Source organism: Micrasema longulum, unplaced genomic scaffold, assembly GCF_059751315.1.
Source record: "Micrasema longulum isolate JH-2025_06_02 unplaced genomic scaffold, ASM5975131v1 h1tg000004l, whole genome shotgun sequence".
In the NCBI taxonomy this organism is placed as follows: domain Eukaryota; kingdom Metazoa; phylum Arthropoda; class Insecta; order Trichoptera; family Brachycentridae; genus Micrasema; species Micrasema longulum.
This window is the reverse complement of record NW_028277213.1, coordinates 413,429-427,656: the sequence shown is the minus strand read 5'-3', so window position 1 is coordinate 427,656 and position 14,228 is coordinate 413,429. Positions and strand designations below refer to the sequence as shown.

General features: G+C 32.9%; 1 protein-coding gene across 1 annotated transcript; it reads left to right on the top strand.

The window, feature by feature from the left end:
- The first annotated feature begins 161 nt into the window (after positions 1-161).
- On the top strand, positions 162-3,655 carry LOC148285796 (8-oxo-dGDP phosphatase NUDT18). The gene has a single exon (XM_088243297.1). The coding sequence runs from the start codon at positions 406-408 to the stop codon at positions 1,417-1,419; it is 1,014 nt and encodes a 337-aa protein (XP_088099423.1). The 5' UTR covers positions 162-405; the 3' UTR covers positions 1,420-3,655.
- The last annotated feature ends 10,573 nt before the right edge of the window (positions 3,656-14,228 follow it).

Sequence of the window (14,228 nt, the reverse complement as noted above, 5' to 3'; positions counted from 1 at the left end):
TTTTTATTGTTCATGTATATTTTCTTGCGTACAATTTTTACCAAGTCAGAAGTATCATTTTATCATTCTTCTTCGGAATTATCACGTTATCTAGGGAAAATAATATAATATTAATAGCAACACTCTGACTACCTACTTGATTTTTTGTTGACGTATCGTAATCGCGGGCCGTGTTCTGTTTGCGAAGTTTGCATGTGTTTTTCTCAGGTTTGTGCCGTAAGGAATGTTTGGGGGTTGGGCACTGGACAGTGAATGTGTTTGTAAACATTTCAACTTTGTGATAGTTTTGTAACATCAGGAGTTATTTATTTTATTCCTTCAGTTATACAAATAATTTGTCATGGAATCGGGCGCTACGCGTACTTGTTATGTTATTAGAAAGTGAAAGAGTAACCCGCACCTGTCATGCCGCATTCCATCGACATTAGTGTGACCCGCCTCTTGGATGGCCTCGGTTTGGAGGCTCCGGAGGCGACATTATGCGATTTTACTGTAGCCGAACAAAATGCCACTGCCGAAGCCCAGGGGGTCGTCCCGGCGGCTCCTTCCAATTACAAACCGATTCTAGGAGAAAGTGTCACCTACATCGTCGCTTGCGTCATCATCAATGATAAAGATGAAGTTCTCATGATCCAGGAGGCCAAGCAGATGTGCGCCGGGAAGTGGTACCTGCCGGCGGGGCGGATGGAAAAGGGAGAGTCCATAGTGGAAGCTGCAGCGAGAGAGGTCATGGAGGAGACGGGTCTGGACTGCGTCCCTACGACTTTGCTCGCCGTGGAGTGCGCCGGGGGTTCGTGGTTTAGATTTGTGATGACGGGCGACGTTGTGGGGGGCGAACTGAAGACTCCGGCCCGCGCCGACAAAGAATCTCTCCAAGCCAAGTGGGTTGGGAATCTGGCCGAAATATCTCTGAGAGCTTCCGATATAGTTCACCTTATCGACCGAGCCAAGGCTCACCGACAGAGAGGGCAAGATAGGAGCTGGCATCCTGAGATCCTGCCCTCACCGCAGCCGCACCAAAAGAATCTACTGCGGTTAGTAGTCATTATCAAACGAAGATCTACGAACCGAGTACACGTCCTGCTGAGTGAGAAAACGGAAATACATTTCCCTACAGCCGAGATCAACCCTTCCAAGAGCGTCCATTCTACTCTTAGGAAATTTTTGGTGGAAATATTTGGTGCGGATTTACCTCAGCACCGACCGCACGGCTTACTCTCCGTGGAGCATTGCAATCAAACAGAATCCGTATCGGACGGTAACTGTCTCACCCTTCTGGTCGCCTTCCGACCACCGCTGGAGGAAGTTCCCATCATTGGGAAGTGCGTTTGGCAAGAGATCCCCAAGGATCTGGGTGATCGTCTGTTGTCTCGAGTGTCTTCCAAAAATGCAACCTTAGTGATGCATGTTGTTCGTTAAAGATATTATTGCTATGATATTATACATAAATATTTTTGAATATGCGTAGCATAAAACATCAATGATTTTCTAAAAGCTCCGAAAGCAGATATGTCAGTGTGGTAATCATTTACAATGTTATTTAAATCCTATTTATGAAACTGGCCATTTCAGCTTCAGCTTTCAGAAAATTCTCTCCTGTTGCTTTGACCGAGTTATAAAATCCAAATTACTGACACATATTATGGCATCACAAAATATATTCAACGGTACAGTGTACCAAGCGGGTTCTCAATTGACTTATTGATAATTTTATTAAATTTGAACATATATATAAATTTTATTAAGTTTTTACTTAGATATTTTACTCTGATTTTAATACTCAATGGTGGTGGTCTAAGTACCTTTTAAAATTTATATTATCATGTACCTTATATTTTATTATTTTATCATGTTACTTAATCTAAGAACAAATTATACAAAATACTGTTTTTAATCTAAATAGACTTTATAAGAATTAAATTCATTCTTAATTCTCATGTTTATAATTACTCAAGTAGGTGCAGCACATTCAATACAATAATATGACTTAAAATATACAATAATATAATGATTTTCAAAACCTATTTCTAAGTACAATTTTTCAGGTTAGAAAATCTTTTCATATGTATGAAAGAAAAGATTATAATAAACCAAAAGGATGGAAAAGTTGCATTATGATTTTGTCAATACTTTTGCTTGAATTTAATACTCAAAACATTATGTAAATGCTTTGAAAAATAGCACTCAATAATATAGTCAATATAGTAACATTAAGACATTTTAACTCTCGTGTGGCTATGTCACATAAGTTTACATAGAATACAACTATCTTATTTTTATTAGAGGGCCTTGTATCATATCTCCATGTATTAAATATTTTTTTATTACTTTGCTCGATGTATAACATTTTTAGTTGTTAGAATTTCATTCGTCCATGCGCTTTGAACTGCAAAACGTTTGGTAATATCGGCTTTTGTTATTATGCAAATTAACTAACTAATAACATAAACTTCAACTATAAAAAATAGGGTCTAGATTTCTAACTTGTCCATGGGCTCTGTGAATATGTTGTAATTTAGAATTTGTCTATAATTTTATTAATAACACGCCAGACATGTTATTTATAAAATGATCATGGGGGCTAGATTTCTAACCGTCCGTGCGCTCTGTAGCTGCAAGACGTGTTGGGATGTTTATTGTACAGTGCCCTTGAGGTGATTTTCACAAAATAGCGCTATAGAAGTTATCCAGAATAAATAAATCTCTTATTTAAAAAAAAACACTAAAGTTGTATTATGCTAACTGGCCTAAATTATATGATTATTTTTATTATATATTACATAATATATGGAAAAATTGATTATTGAACATTATATATCGTCAATGTACTTAAAAAACCCTGAAGTTTAAGAAAACGAGTTAAAAATGCAGTCATGTAATTTTTTGAGCTTTATAAACTGGTAAAATCCTCTAAATTCTTCTACGCTCAGTTTCAAAGTTATCATAATTGTATTTTTATGAAAACCCTCCATTAACCAATTTTTTTTTTCAAAACCTCTACCATTGAAACAATTGAAATGAATTTAGATTGTTTCATGCGTTCATATCATGTCCAAATTATGAAAGAAGAGACTGAAAAAAACTTGTGTCAAACATTTAAATTGATTTTACTCAGAATAGGCAATATTACATTCATTGTGTTTTATCAGTTCCCCCAACGATGTATGTGTAATTTTTCTTTTTTAATACCTGTATTTCAAAACATCTTGTCTTTGCTCTATGTAACATGATGTTACTGCACCGTTTCCAGAGGGATTTTTTAGCACAGTCATTTATATTATACTTATATAATACAAGTTGGATTTCACAGAAGAATAAAGACGTATTTGAAATGTGCCTCTTAAAAATGTATTACTGGTATATACCTAATATATATTTCTGTCTAATTCACCCTTTTACAATTCTTATATTTATATACACTTACAAAAATTAATATTCTGAATTATGCTAATTTTAAAACAATGACAAACAACTATGAAATGTAAATCAATGTCTACCATCAGTAAATACATCCTAAGCTTTTCCTGTCTATTAATGCAGAAGGAAATTAATGTTTCAGTATTATTTTTTATATAAATTCGTGGTGCTAATATTTAAAATGTATGTTTATTTGAAATATAAACTTTTTATACCAATAAATTGAGATTAAAACAAACGAAACTTTTCTTTAGTATCCATTTGCGATGTATGTAAAGAATATAAAACTATGAACATGTAAAAAAGTCGTTTCATCTCCAATTTTATAGATTTTTAAACTCCTGATTTTATGTAATACTCCCAGCACTTATCCAAGACTCACACCAATAAATTTTCCATGGCCAGTAGATAGATGTCGCTATTTCGTTCCACAAAATAATAATTTATTAGGATATTGAATAAAATATATTTAAAAAAAAAACTAAATGAGAAAACAGTTACTACATTATGTTAGGTTCTTTCAATTATGCTATTTATGGCATAGTTTAATAAGTTCTTGGACCGCTTTCACCTAAGTGGCCATGTTCGAGATTAGTAAAAGAGGAAGTTGTATAAAAAACAGTAATCAATATATAGAAACAGTTATAAATATACAGGACAAAGTGAAAAACAAAGTAAAAAATGGAGTAAAAACAAAGTAAAAAATGGAGTAAAAACATGGTAAAAATGTAGTAAAAACATAGTAAAAATGTAGAAAAAAAACGAAGCAAAAACATAATAAAAACAAAGTAAAAAATGTAGTAAAAACATAGTAAAATTGTAGTAAAATGTAGTAAAAACATAGTAAAAATGTAGAAAAAAAACGAAGCAAAAACATAGTAAAAACAAAGTAATAAATGTAGTGAAAACATAGTAAAAACCATTAAAAATATATAAATGTGTCTATAAAAATATTTTGAAACTCACTAAAATGCGAAATAAAAACAGAATACATAGTAAGAAACATATTTTAAGTCATAGTAAAAAATGAATGTATGTGTATAGCAAAAAGCATAGGTATTAAAAAAAAACATAGCAAAATACCGAGTAGAAAGAGATTATCAGTGCTATCATTTTTTAAAGTGTCGTATTTCTAAATAACTCCGCGTTCTCTTCCGCTTATTTATATATTTAAATCTTAAAGTAGGGCACACATATCATACATATTGTTATGTGTGTTCTAATAATAACATTGAAAATATATTTAATTTATAAATTGTTTATCACATCTGTCTTGACCATTATTTTAAATTTTGACATGTTTTTTTCTTCATAAATATTTTTTTCCATTTCGTAATACTTTTTAATTGCTTTAAATAAAATTGAATTTTGTGACTTTGCCTTTTTCCTATTCTCTACCAGTTCTGGCCATTAGTCCATTGACGGCAAGTAAACTGGAAATCTTCCACAGATCTTTTATCATTGGTTGATTCATATGAACTAATGACGTCGTTTCAAGCAGTTCGTTATTTTTAAAATATATATTTTTTTTTTACACATTTTCAAGAAACTCCAGTATAATTGAATGCTTTAATTTTTACCGCGTATAATAAAACATTTTTTGCATCCAATTTTCCCTAGGGATGAAGTTCCTCATTGGGTAGGTACCTACTGAAAAAAATCTTCCCGAGTCTATAGTAATGAGAAAGATGACCCCTAATAATAATATTTCGAAAAAATGTATTCTTTCACTCGGTAAAAATTTAAATATCAAATTGTACTGCAAAGTTTCTTGAAAATGTATGAAAAAGAGAATAAAAATGATTTTAATGAAAACGAACTACTTTGCATGACGTCACTAGTTCTTCCGAATCAACCAATGAAAGAGAGTTCTGATGTATTTCCACGATTACGGTAAATTAACTGAAGAATCAGCAGAACTCATCGAGAAGAAAGGCAAGAAAACTTGAGACGTCACATGCGAAATAATTTTAAAAAATCATGGCGCTGATAATACGATACATAAAATTAAATAAAAAGTGTTTAGTTTGATAGTCTATAAACAAATAAAAATAAATAAAAGATACCACTGAACTTCCTCATTATGAGTAGTCTATGGTAAATATTTAATCCGACAAGGTAATCATCGCATTTTCCAATAAATTCTTCAGTTCATTAAAAAAAAGGAATTTGAAAAATAAAGTTAAACTCGCCTTAAAGTAGGACGGATATAGTGAAAATAGATTACTGCAAAAATAATGATTGGATCCGGTAGGTAATGTTTCATATAATTTTACTTGATTCTAGAAAACGAATGGCAACCTTGCGACGGAAAAAGGAAAGATATTTAGTTTCCGGTCGAATTTCTACTTCCGGTGTTGCCCTACTTGAGATTATGAAATTGTTTGTAAATTGATGTATTAATTTTATTTTATGCTTTTACGAGGCAGTTTCTCGGAAAAATAGCAATTCGCGTAGTTCTATTTCTGTTGCTCTTGTCCGCTCTGTGGTCAAGCGGTAAGAAGTATCAAGTTCGATTCCGACATGGTTGACAATAATTATTTATTCAAACCCTATTTACGTTAAAAAGATGGATCGTATTAGGTACAATATTTATTTTACTATCAGGTCCCGTACTGGGTGATGATTTGTTACAATTGTCAAGTTTTTCGAAACAAAATTTTCAACTTCACTAACTCAAATATGATTTTAATAACATCCTTGATTTTTTCTAATAATGATACAATGGCTTTGCAATGTTGGTCTAATAAGTATTCCGTTGAACTTCTGTTACAACACTTGAAATCATTTGTATTTTGACAATTGATTGCTTTTTTTAAACCGTACCAAATCATTAAAAATGCGATACCCATCTAATGCTTGATATTAAGACTGACCTTACCAAATCTTATACTAGATAAGGAGAGGCTATATTTTATGATCCGGGTTCAGTTGGAAACCATAATCCGATATAATCGCTAGTAAAGTTATTCATTGAGTGTTTAAGAAATGTATAATAGGTACCCAGTAGAGCAAAGTCTCGCTTGGACAAGTAAAAGAGAATTGTGTTTTCACAGATGACCGGTCAGGCAATCTCAGTCTCATTACGAGCGTTGGTGGTCGCAAACTGCAATTCAAGCGTTTCCCAGGCGATGGGTTCGGCTGGAAAATGCAAGGAAATCAGTCGTAAAATTACGGATAAGTCTTACGTAATCGAACGTCGCGGAAGATCGATATCGATTAAATACAGAAATATGAAAATCATTTAAGCAAAAATATCTCAAGAAAATTACCCTTCGAGTCCCTGTCTTAAAAAGTTATTAGAGCATTAAGAGGGTAAATGGATTCCTAAATGTAAGGTCAAATTATTTATCAACATACTAAAATGTACAGGCACAATCTAACTTGACAGGAAAACAGTCTAGAACAGAACGTCAAAGTTCAGAATAGAAGGTTAGCCTTAAAACCGGAGGTCAGCAGAATCTCAACAAAACGCGATGAAAAGAATTGTAATCTAGTGTATTAATATTAATGTAAGCCAAATTTTCCACGTTCATTAAACAAATGCGTAATCTGAAAATCCCGGCATTGTGGTTTTGAAAAATTGAGTGAGTATCGTTCTACGTAGTATAAATACGCTTCCCACCGTAACATGTCTTGTAACTAATGTAATTTAGAGAGGTTCATTACGTGCTTGCTTACCTTGGTTTGGATCCAAGAAAATGCAGCTCAATCAACATTTTAATTAAAACTTTTCTGTAACGGTTTCCGGCTTTCCGTTAATCGCGAGATGTCACGGATTTATCTCGGAGAGTTGCATTTTTCTCGATTAGCTCCAACCGAGCCGAATGCTTTGTAATCCAAACGACCTTGTATGGAATGTGTTTTGTGTAGGCAAATTGTACATTTGCGGGTATATAAAACATGCATTAATAAAAGTAAGCGCTCCTTCGTTTATCATTGAAGATTTCTACTTTAATTGCATGGATCATTTCCGCTGTGCAAGACTTTATGCAACTACAGAAAATATCGTAATTTATGCTTCAATTGAGCTTTCTGTGAAATCTTGTTGCGAAAGGATTGTAAACGTTGTCGGAAGATCAAATGATTTTGATAATGCATTCCTAATATCAATTAGCATTTTATGTACATTACATTTAAAAGTAATCTACTTACATTTTTAGTACCTTAATAGGTAAACTAAGCTTTTGATATTTTATATTATAATAACGTTTATTTCACGGTAAATTGGTCCAAGTCATAAAAAAACGGTTCAGACGTGGCTTGGAACTTACAAATACCTAATGAGCCGCTGCTAAATATTAAAAAGTGATATTTTTTTGTAATGTCTGGTGATTAATTTCTCGAGTAATTTACTTATCAAAATTTATTATTAGTTATCAATAATATCGATACATTTGACTATAACAAAGATGACGCTGTGAGTGTTATATCATATATAATAACAAAACTGGTTTCGCCACGTTTACTATATTTGTTTATGTAGAGTACATTTACTAAATTGCGGCGTTAAATTTATTTCCTACCTACTGGGCCCTAGTTTAGATGTTGCGATTATAGTACTGTTGGTATAATCTTCTTCTCTCCATCCTAATAACAGCTGAACTGTCACCGAGTGTCCAAGTGATTTTTGATATTCACAGCGCGATCGCAAATAATTTATTTTATCTATCAATAAGTCATTGTGTCGTGTTGTCGTATATTAATAATCAAGAAACCGACAAATGCTGATCCTAAGCTCAGGATCTGATCCTGTCTACCACGAGAGAAGTCAGAGAATTGAGGTTGGAAGAAGCCCAGAACAAAGTAGGTAATTGCATTACTTTGTATTGGGGTTCAGTGGCAAAGAATATAAGGATAACGTAAATCCGCAAACCAGCAATATTCGAGCGCCCATCAGTTTCTGGCGAGTGGCGCGATCAGAAACAGTAAAACATATTGAACTAATTGACAGCTTATTAAAATGGTTTTTTTTTTATTGATGAATGTTGCGGGGTTATGTAGATATTATTATGGTTAAAGCAGTTTACCCATCAGGCGTGTGCAGTGATTATTACCAGAAGACGTGCTTACAAAAATGTGTTTTTTTTTTCATACAAGAACTCCAAGAACTAAGACGGATTTATTTTGTAAGGTTGGTCTAAATTTCAATAATACCACATTTTACAGTGTACGCTATATGATAATAGAGTTGCTTATTCATTGTATTACACAAATTGGATTATGTATTTTCGAAGCATCTCGTTGAGAAACATTACAAAATTATGGCCCTTAATGGGCATGCGTAATATCTGAATTTTTGGTCCAGAACTGGACTGAACTTTAAAAGGAGTATCCGGCGAATCCAACAATACAATCAAGACAGGAAGTAGATATTTAGTAAGTTGATATTGGAAAAAAGCAAACATATCGTATAATATTTTTCTTTTCAATCATCATTCCCTTTCTGCACCTAATGGTGCAAAGGGTACTGCATAAGTACACCGATTACAATTTATCTTGATGATTTTTATTTTACGAAGATAAGATGATCAGTTTTACGCTTCAGGTGCCAGTCCAGGGACTATGAAACATTCCAGCGTAAAAACACCTTTTTACATAAGATATTTCATCTCAACCATGTCGGGAATCGAGCTCGAGGCCTCTTGTATGGCATGCAATCGCGCTGCCTTTTACACCGTGTGGCCGCCATTTTTCAATTTGCATTCAATTTCAATTTTCATTTTTCAATAGAAGCCTATGTATTTTCATTTTATTTGCTTATTAACACTTTGTATTCCGGAGACGTGTAAACACAAGAATCTATTACCACGCGTTGTGTCCCGGTCCCGTGTTTTCACGTGGTTTACCAGCTGTCCAAAAAAGTGCATTTTATTGACATCTAGTGACTTTTATTAGTGCTTTTTCGCTGCTGGTAAACTACGTGAAAACACGGGACCGGGACACAACGCATGGTTACTATAATCAAGTGTTTACACTGCTCCGGGATACAAAGCACAAAAAATGAGTAAGAACCTGTATATGTGCGAACAATGTGGCTCTTTATAAAGGCCAATGTTGGCAAAAATATCATACAAAATGACTTATTAAGTTGATTCAAATAAATATGTAAAGTTTTAATTGATTTAACCCAGTATTTTCATAATTATGACACTTTTAAGAAACTCTCCACAAAGCATGAAATTTCACAAAAATGGCCGGGCATAAGGTAAATTCTATGTGTATTTGGCAGGTACTCAAAGTGTTAAGGTGATTCTAAACGAAAATATGAAACGAATTATTCGTAGATAGCAAAATATAAGATAAACATTTTTTTGTTTTGTACACCATTTTGTGAAAAGGACCTAAATAAAATTGTTATGGTATTTGTTACAATCAATATAGTGTAAAGTTTCCGCCAACTAAGTTTTGTAAAATTTCCATCGAAAATAATCGTAAAAATGTCATTTTTCAATTAAAAAATATAAAAGCGCCATCTATAAATAATTAGTTTCATATTGTTGTTTTGAATCACCTTAAAGTGCCCAATGATTGCTTTAAACCGCGTTCACATAAAGGCTTGTATCAACGAAGAAAACCCGACATTTCAAACAAATAAACGAAAAATTCCACACTGTAAGAACAGTATGTTCTATAATAATATATTTTAAACAACAAAAATGTTCGTGTTTGTAAAGAGAACGCGAATGCGAATTATTTAAGTATTTTATAACAACATTGAAACATTGTTAAGATATCACAACAAATAGGTCAAGGTTTATTAAACGGTGTTATTGTGATTACTTTGACAGTGAAACCTGGTTATTCATAGGTTACTGATATTGTAAATACTATCAACACATCGCTTATCTATTGTAACAATAGTTAACACAATATCATGACAAGACAAAAACAAAATGAAGTCTGTCCGACTGTGCAACAGATGGAGAGACAATAAAGGACTTTGCATGATGTGTTGTCAGGAAAATTAATAGTTGTGTCATGCCCATATTTGTAGCAAATTTGAATGTAGTACATGTCCATATTAAAAGTTCCAGCGTTCCATTATTTACAGTAATTTTACTAAAGCATCTATATATAAAACATAAAACTCAGTCAATTCGATAAGTAAGAAACTCAGTATTTTTATCTCTCGTTAAATTCCTCCAGAAAAGGCAACAGGAAACCACTCTGGTCATCTTTTCCCAGGAATTACTACGGCGAGTACACCAATAAGCAGTCGTCCTGGCTGCGAAATGTAAAATTAGCGCAGGACAGATACATATGCTTTCGCTGTAGTGATCGCCAACGTCGCGTCGGGGGGACCCGGCAAGGCTCTAGAAGAAGAAGAAGAAGAAAAAATACACTTTTATTGAATTCTTTCTGATTTTTTCTTTTCTATTTCAAAATGGAAGCTTAGCAGGGTATTCCTTTTAACAAAAAAAAAAAAAAATTAAAACAGAAATTAAATTAAGGTAACTTCAAAATACCTCAACTTTCATTTTTTAATACGCCACTGCCGATTAAGATTTTTTTTGAAAAACTGTTTCACTTATTTTATAATATTTAAATGTCCCTCGTACCTTAGTTTTTGTGTGTAATTTTTTTTCTCAGAAACAGAATTTGATCAAATTATTTGAACGCTAGAGAATAATTATTTTAGAAAATACCTATGTCGTATTTGTCTCTACGATAGTGAGTCATTTTTTCGGTTTTTTAATTGTCAAGAGTTTTAATAAATATTTCAGTAAATACACAAACAAAATTTAAAAAAAATTGCATACTTAAAAATGGTAATTAATGAGCGAAATTTCATTTTTAGGGTTTATGGATTAAAGTCTTAAAATTGAGTCTTATTTCAGTTCTCATGATCATTTTTGAAAATTACAGATGGTCCCCTTTGCTATCTGACTACCGACCGATTTTTTAGTAACATGTAAATTGAAAAAAGTATGCAGCCAGGGGTAGTATTCTAAACGCTCTTACTATACTATATCACCGTATTATCTCGCGTATTTACATACAAAATGCACCAGGAAAACTGTTTTCTCGTGCCGCGAGAGCGGTTCAGATCTGGCATATTTTACTAGATTTATGCAATTCTGTTGGAATATATTGATGCCATGCAATAAGACTAACAATTTGCAAAATACGAAGAAAAATGATAACATGAAAAATATATGCTTTTGTTTTTATGGCCTAATGTCCAGAATGAGTAGATTAATAAATTTGTCGCACAACTTGGTATTCTTTGGAATAGATTTCCTGGTTTTTCGTAGATCTATTCGCCTCTAAAATAGTGTGGGATGGAGTTTGATTGGCATGGTTTAGCTTGAAGTCTTATATGTTCATCAACAATATTTTGAGTTTGTCCAAATTTTTGTAGACAAGGACTGGATTCAACTCCCTGGGGAGCTGTTAACATTAACATATTACAACAGAGCTCTTTAACATCACAAATATCAACAGATGAAAGAATTGAAGAAATATAGATGTTCAAATATAGGCAGAATGGTGAATGTTACACAGTGTGTAAAGTGGCCTCTTAAACCAGCCAATGATAGGTCATAAGCCCTGTAGATGCCTAGACTTCTATATTACCTTCAATTAAATGTTCTTCATCTCTGTTGTAATATGTTATATTTTTATCGTGTTTATGAATATACTGTGTAACTGTTGTTATTTTATTGCCCTTGTTTGTCGTTGCTTTATTTATTTATTTATTTTTATTTATTCTACACTTTATATACATATAAGGGCGGGCATATTGCCTCGAGGCAATTTCTTTCTACAGCTTATACTTTCGTTCAGTTTGAGAAAATTACAAGTACATGGACATATTTCAACAGATTTTATATAATAATTTAAAAGAAAAATTTACTTTATACTATGAAGAGAGGGAAAAGAGAGGTGAAAGGATGGAAAGAAGAAGGAGAAAGGAACAAATCAAAAATTTGGATAGTGTCATTTCAATCTTGATTTAATTGTAAATAAAGAAGCGTCTCTAACATTAGGGGGTTCCAAAGTCAAGCAGCTACTACTGTAAAAGAGGTACATAGTTTTTTGTATTTTTTTGTTCAGTTTCTTGTATAGGTACATATGTTTCTTCATATGATTGTTGTAATTGGCTTAGGCCGTATTTATATATCATAAATAAATAAATACTCGTATGTCGATTTTTACTCGTCATCGTTTTAAAGTTTAAAAAGCGTATTTTTGCTATGATGGCCAGAGGGTGCTGAGTTAGCATTCAGTTAAGTATCGGCAAGTACTGGAATGTATACGCTTTGCTAGAAGTGTGGCAATACCTCAGTACAAGCAGGCGCAGCATAGTGAAAGGCGACGGATACGCCAGGATGCAGGATATGAGCGAGTTACTCTGTAGGGCACGTTTCTAGAATCCATAATTACTTATTCGTGAACAATACGCGTCAGCGATCGATTATTTAATATGAACAAGCTACTAATGTAATGCCTGTGTCGGCACAGGACTGAGTACTTAAGTAAAATCTTATCAACAATGGTAGCAGGGCCGCGATTATAAACGGATATCTTCATCGGTATATACTGAGGCGGTATAAACTAATATCGATATTTATGTACGTTTATGTATGAAAATTTAAAGTATCTTTGTCGGTAACCGGTAATTGAACATGTTTAAAAAAAATTGTAAACATATTCTGTTTTTATTTCATTAAAATTATTTATTGACAATTCTTGATGGAATTCCATTGTAATGATGTAATAACTTATATTTACATATAAGTTATTAATTTAAAAAATACTTGGTACACTTCCACTTATTTATTTTGACCAATTAGCGCTTTCACCCTCTAATGGGCATCTTCAGACTGGTGAATATTATATATCAGCAGATAGAATTTGAAAACTCACTCTTATTAACCCCCTTAGTTAGACCCTGTACATTGTAATAAAACAATAAATATTTTTCATAACATATCCTCTTAAAGTACACCGCCAACACGTGTTTCGATCATTTTTCTCACTCTGTTCCATTGCAATATTGCGTATTGTATTTTTTAAGGCTGGTGGGATTAATGTTTATTGTCTCGTAACTTGTAATCCATAATTGATTAATGTAATGAATGCCCATTTTCCCTTCTGACATCGTAAAAAACCGTAAACACAATGTTTTTTACCAATCAAAATGGTGAGCTTGCCATGCAAAACCGGCTTGTAAAAAATTAGATATTGAGTAAAAGTGTAATTTGAGGCCAAGGAATTGATTAGGTACTGTGTGGATAGATATTATTACGCTAGGGTGTAACGCTTTAAGAACCTTATCCATTTTGACAATTGAGAAACATATTTGACAACGTAGATACGCAACCTAATTATTTGCGTGAAGAAAACAATATGCACCAACAAATTTAGTTGTTTAATTTATTTTATTTATTTATAGGTAGTGTTGCGTATACAATATAATACTAGGAACTTAAATAAGTTTTCGCTGTTTCTCGACTGATGGTGTGGTTGTGGTGTTATCTTAGCCTTTTTAAATAGAGCAATACTACAGCCATCTAGGTTTGAAAAGAAAGTATAATAACCTCAGAGTAATAATTCTCTAGAGAAGCCCTTAAGCTCTATAGTATGGAACAAAAGCGTTCCAAATTTTTGGTTTGGTTTTAGTTTGATTTTTAGTTTAACAAGAAACGTGTAATAGACGGTTTCGGTTAGCGCTTGCATATTTAAACCCAAGTACCCACGGCCCGTTGTGTGGCTGTAATCGAGAAAATGTTCAAAAAGGCTATAAATAATGGGTAGTGGAGCTAGGTAGAAGTAAAAAGTCTCATTCGCCCGAACCAATATTG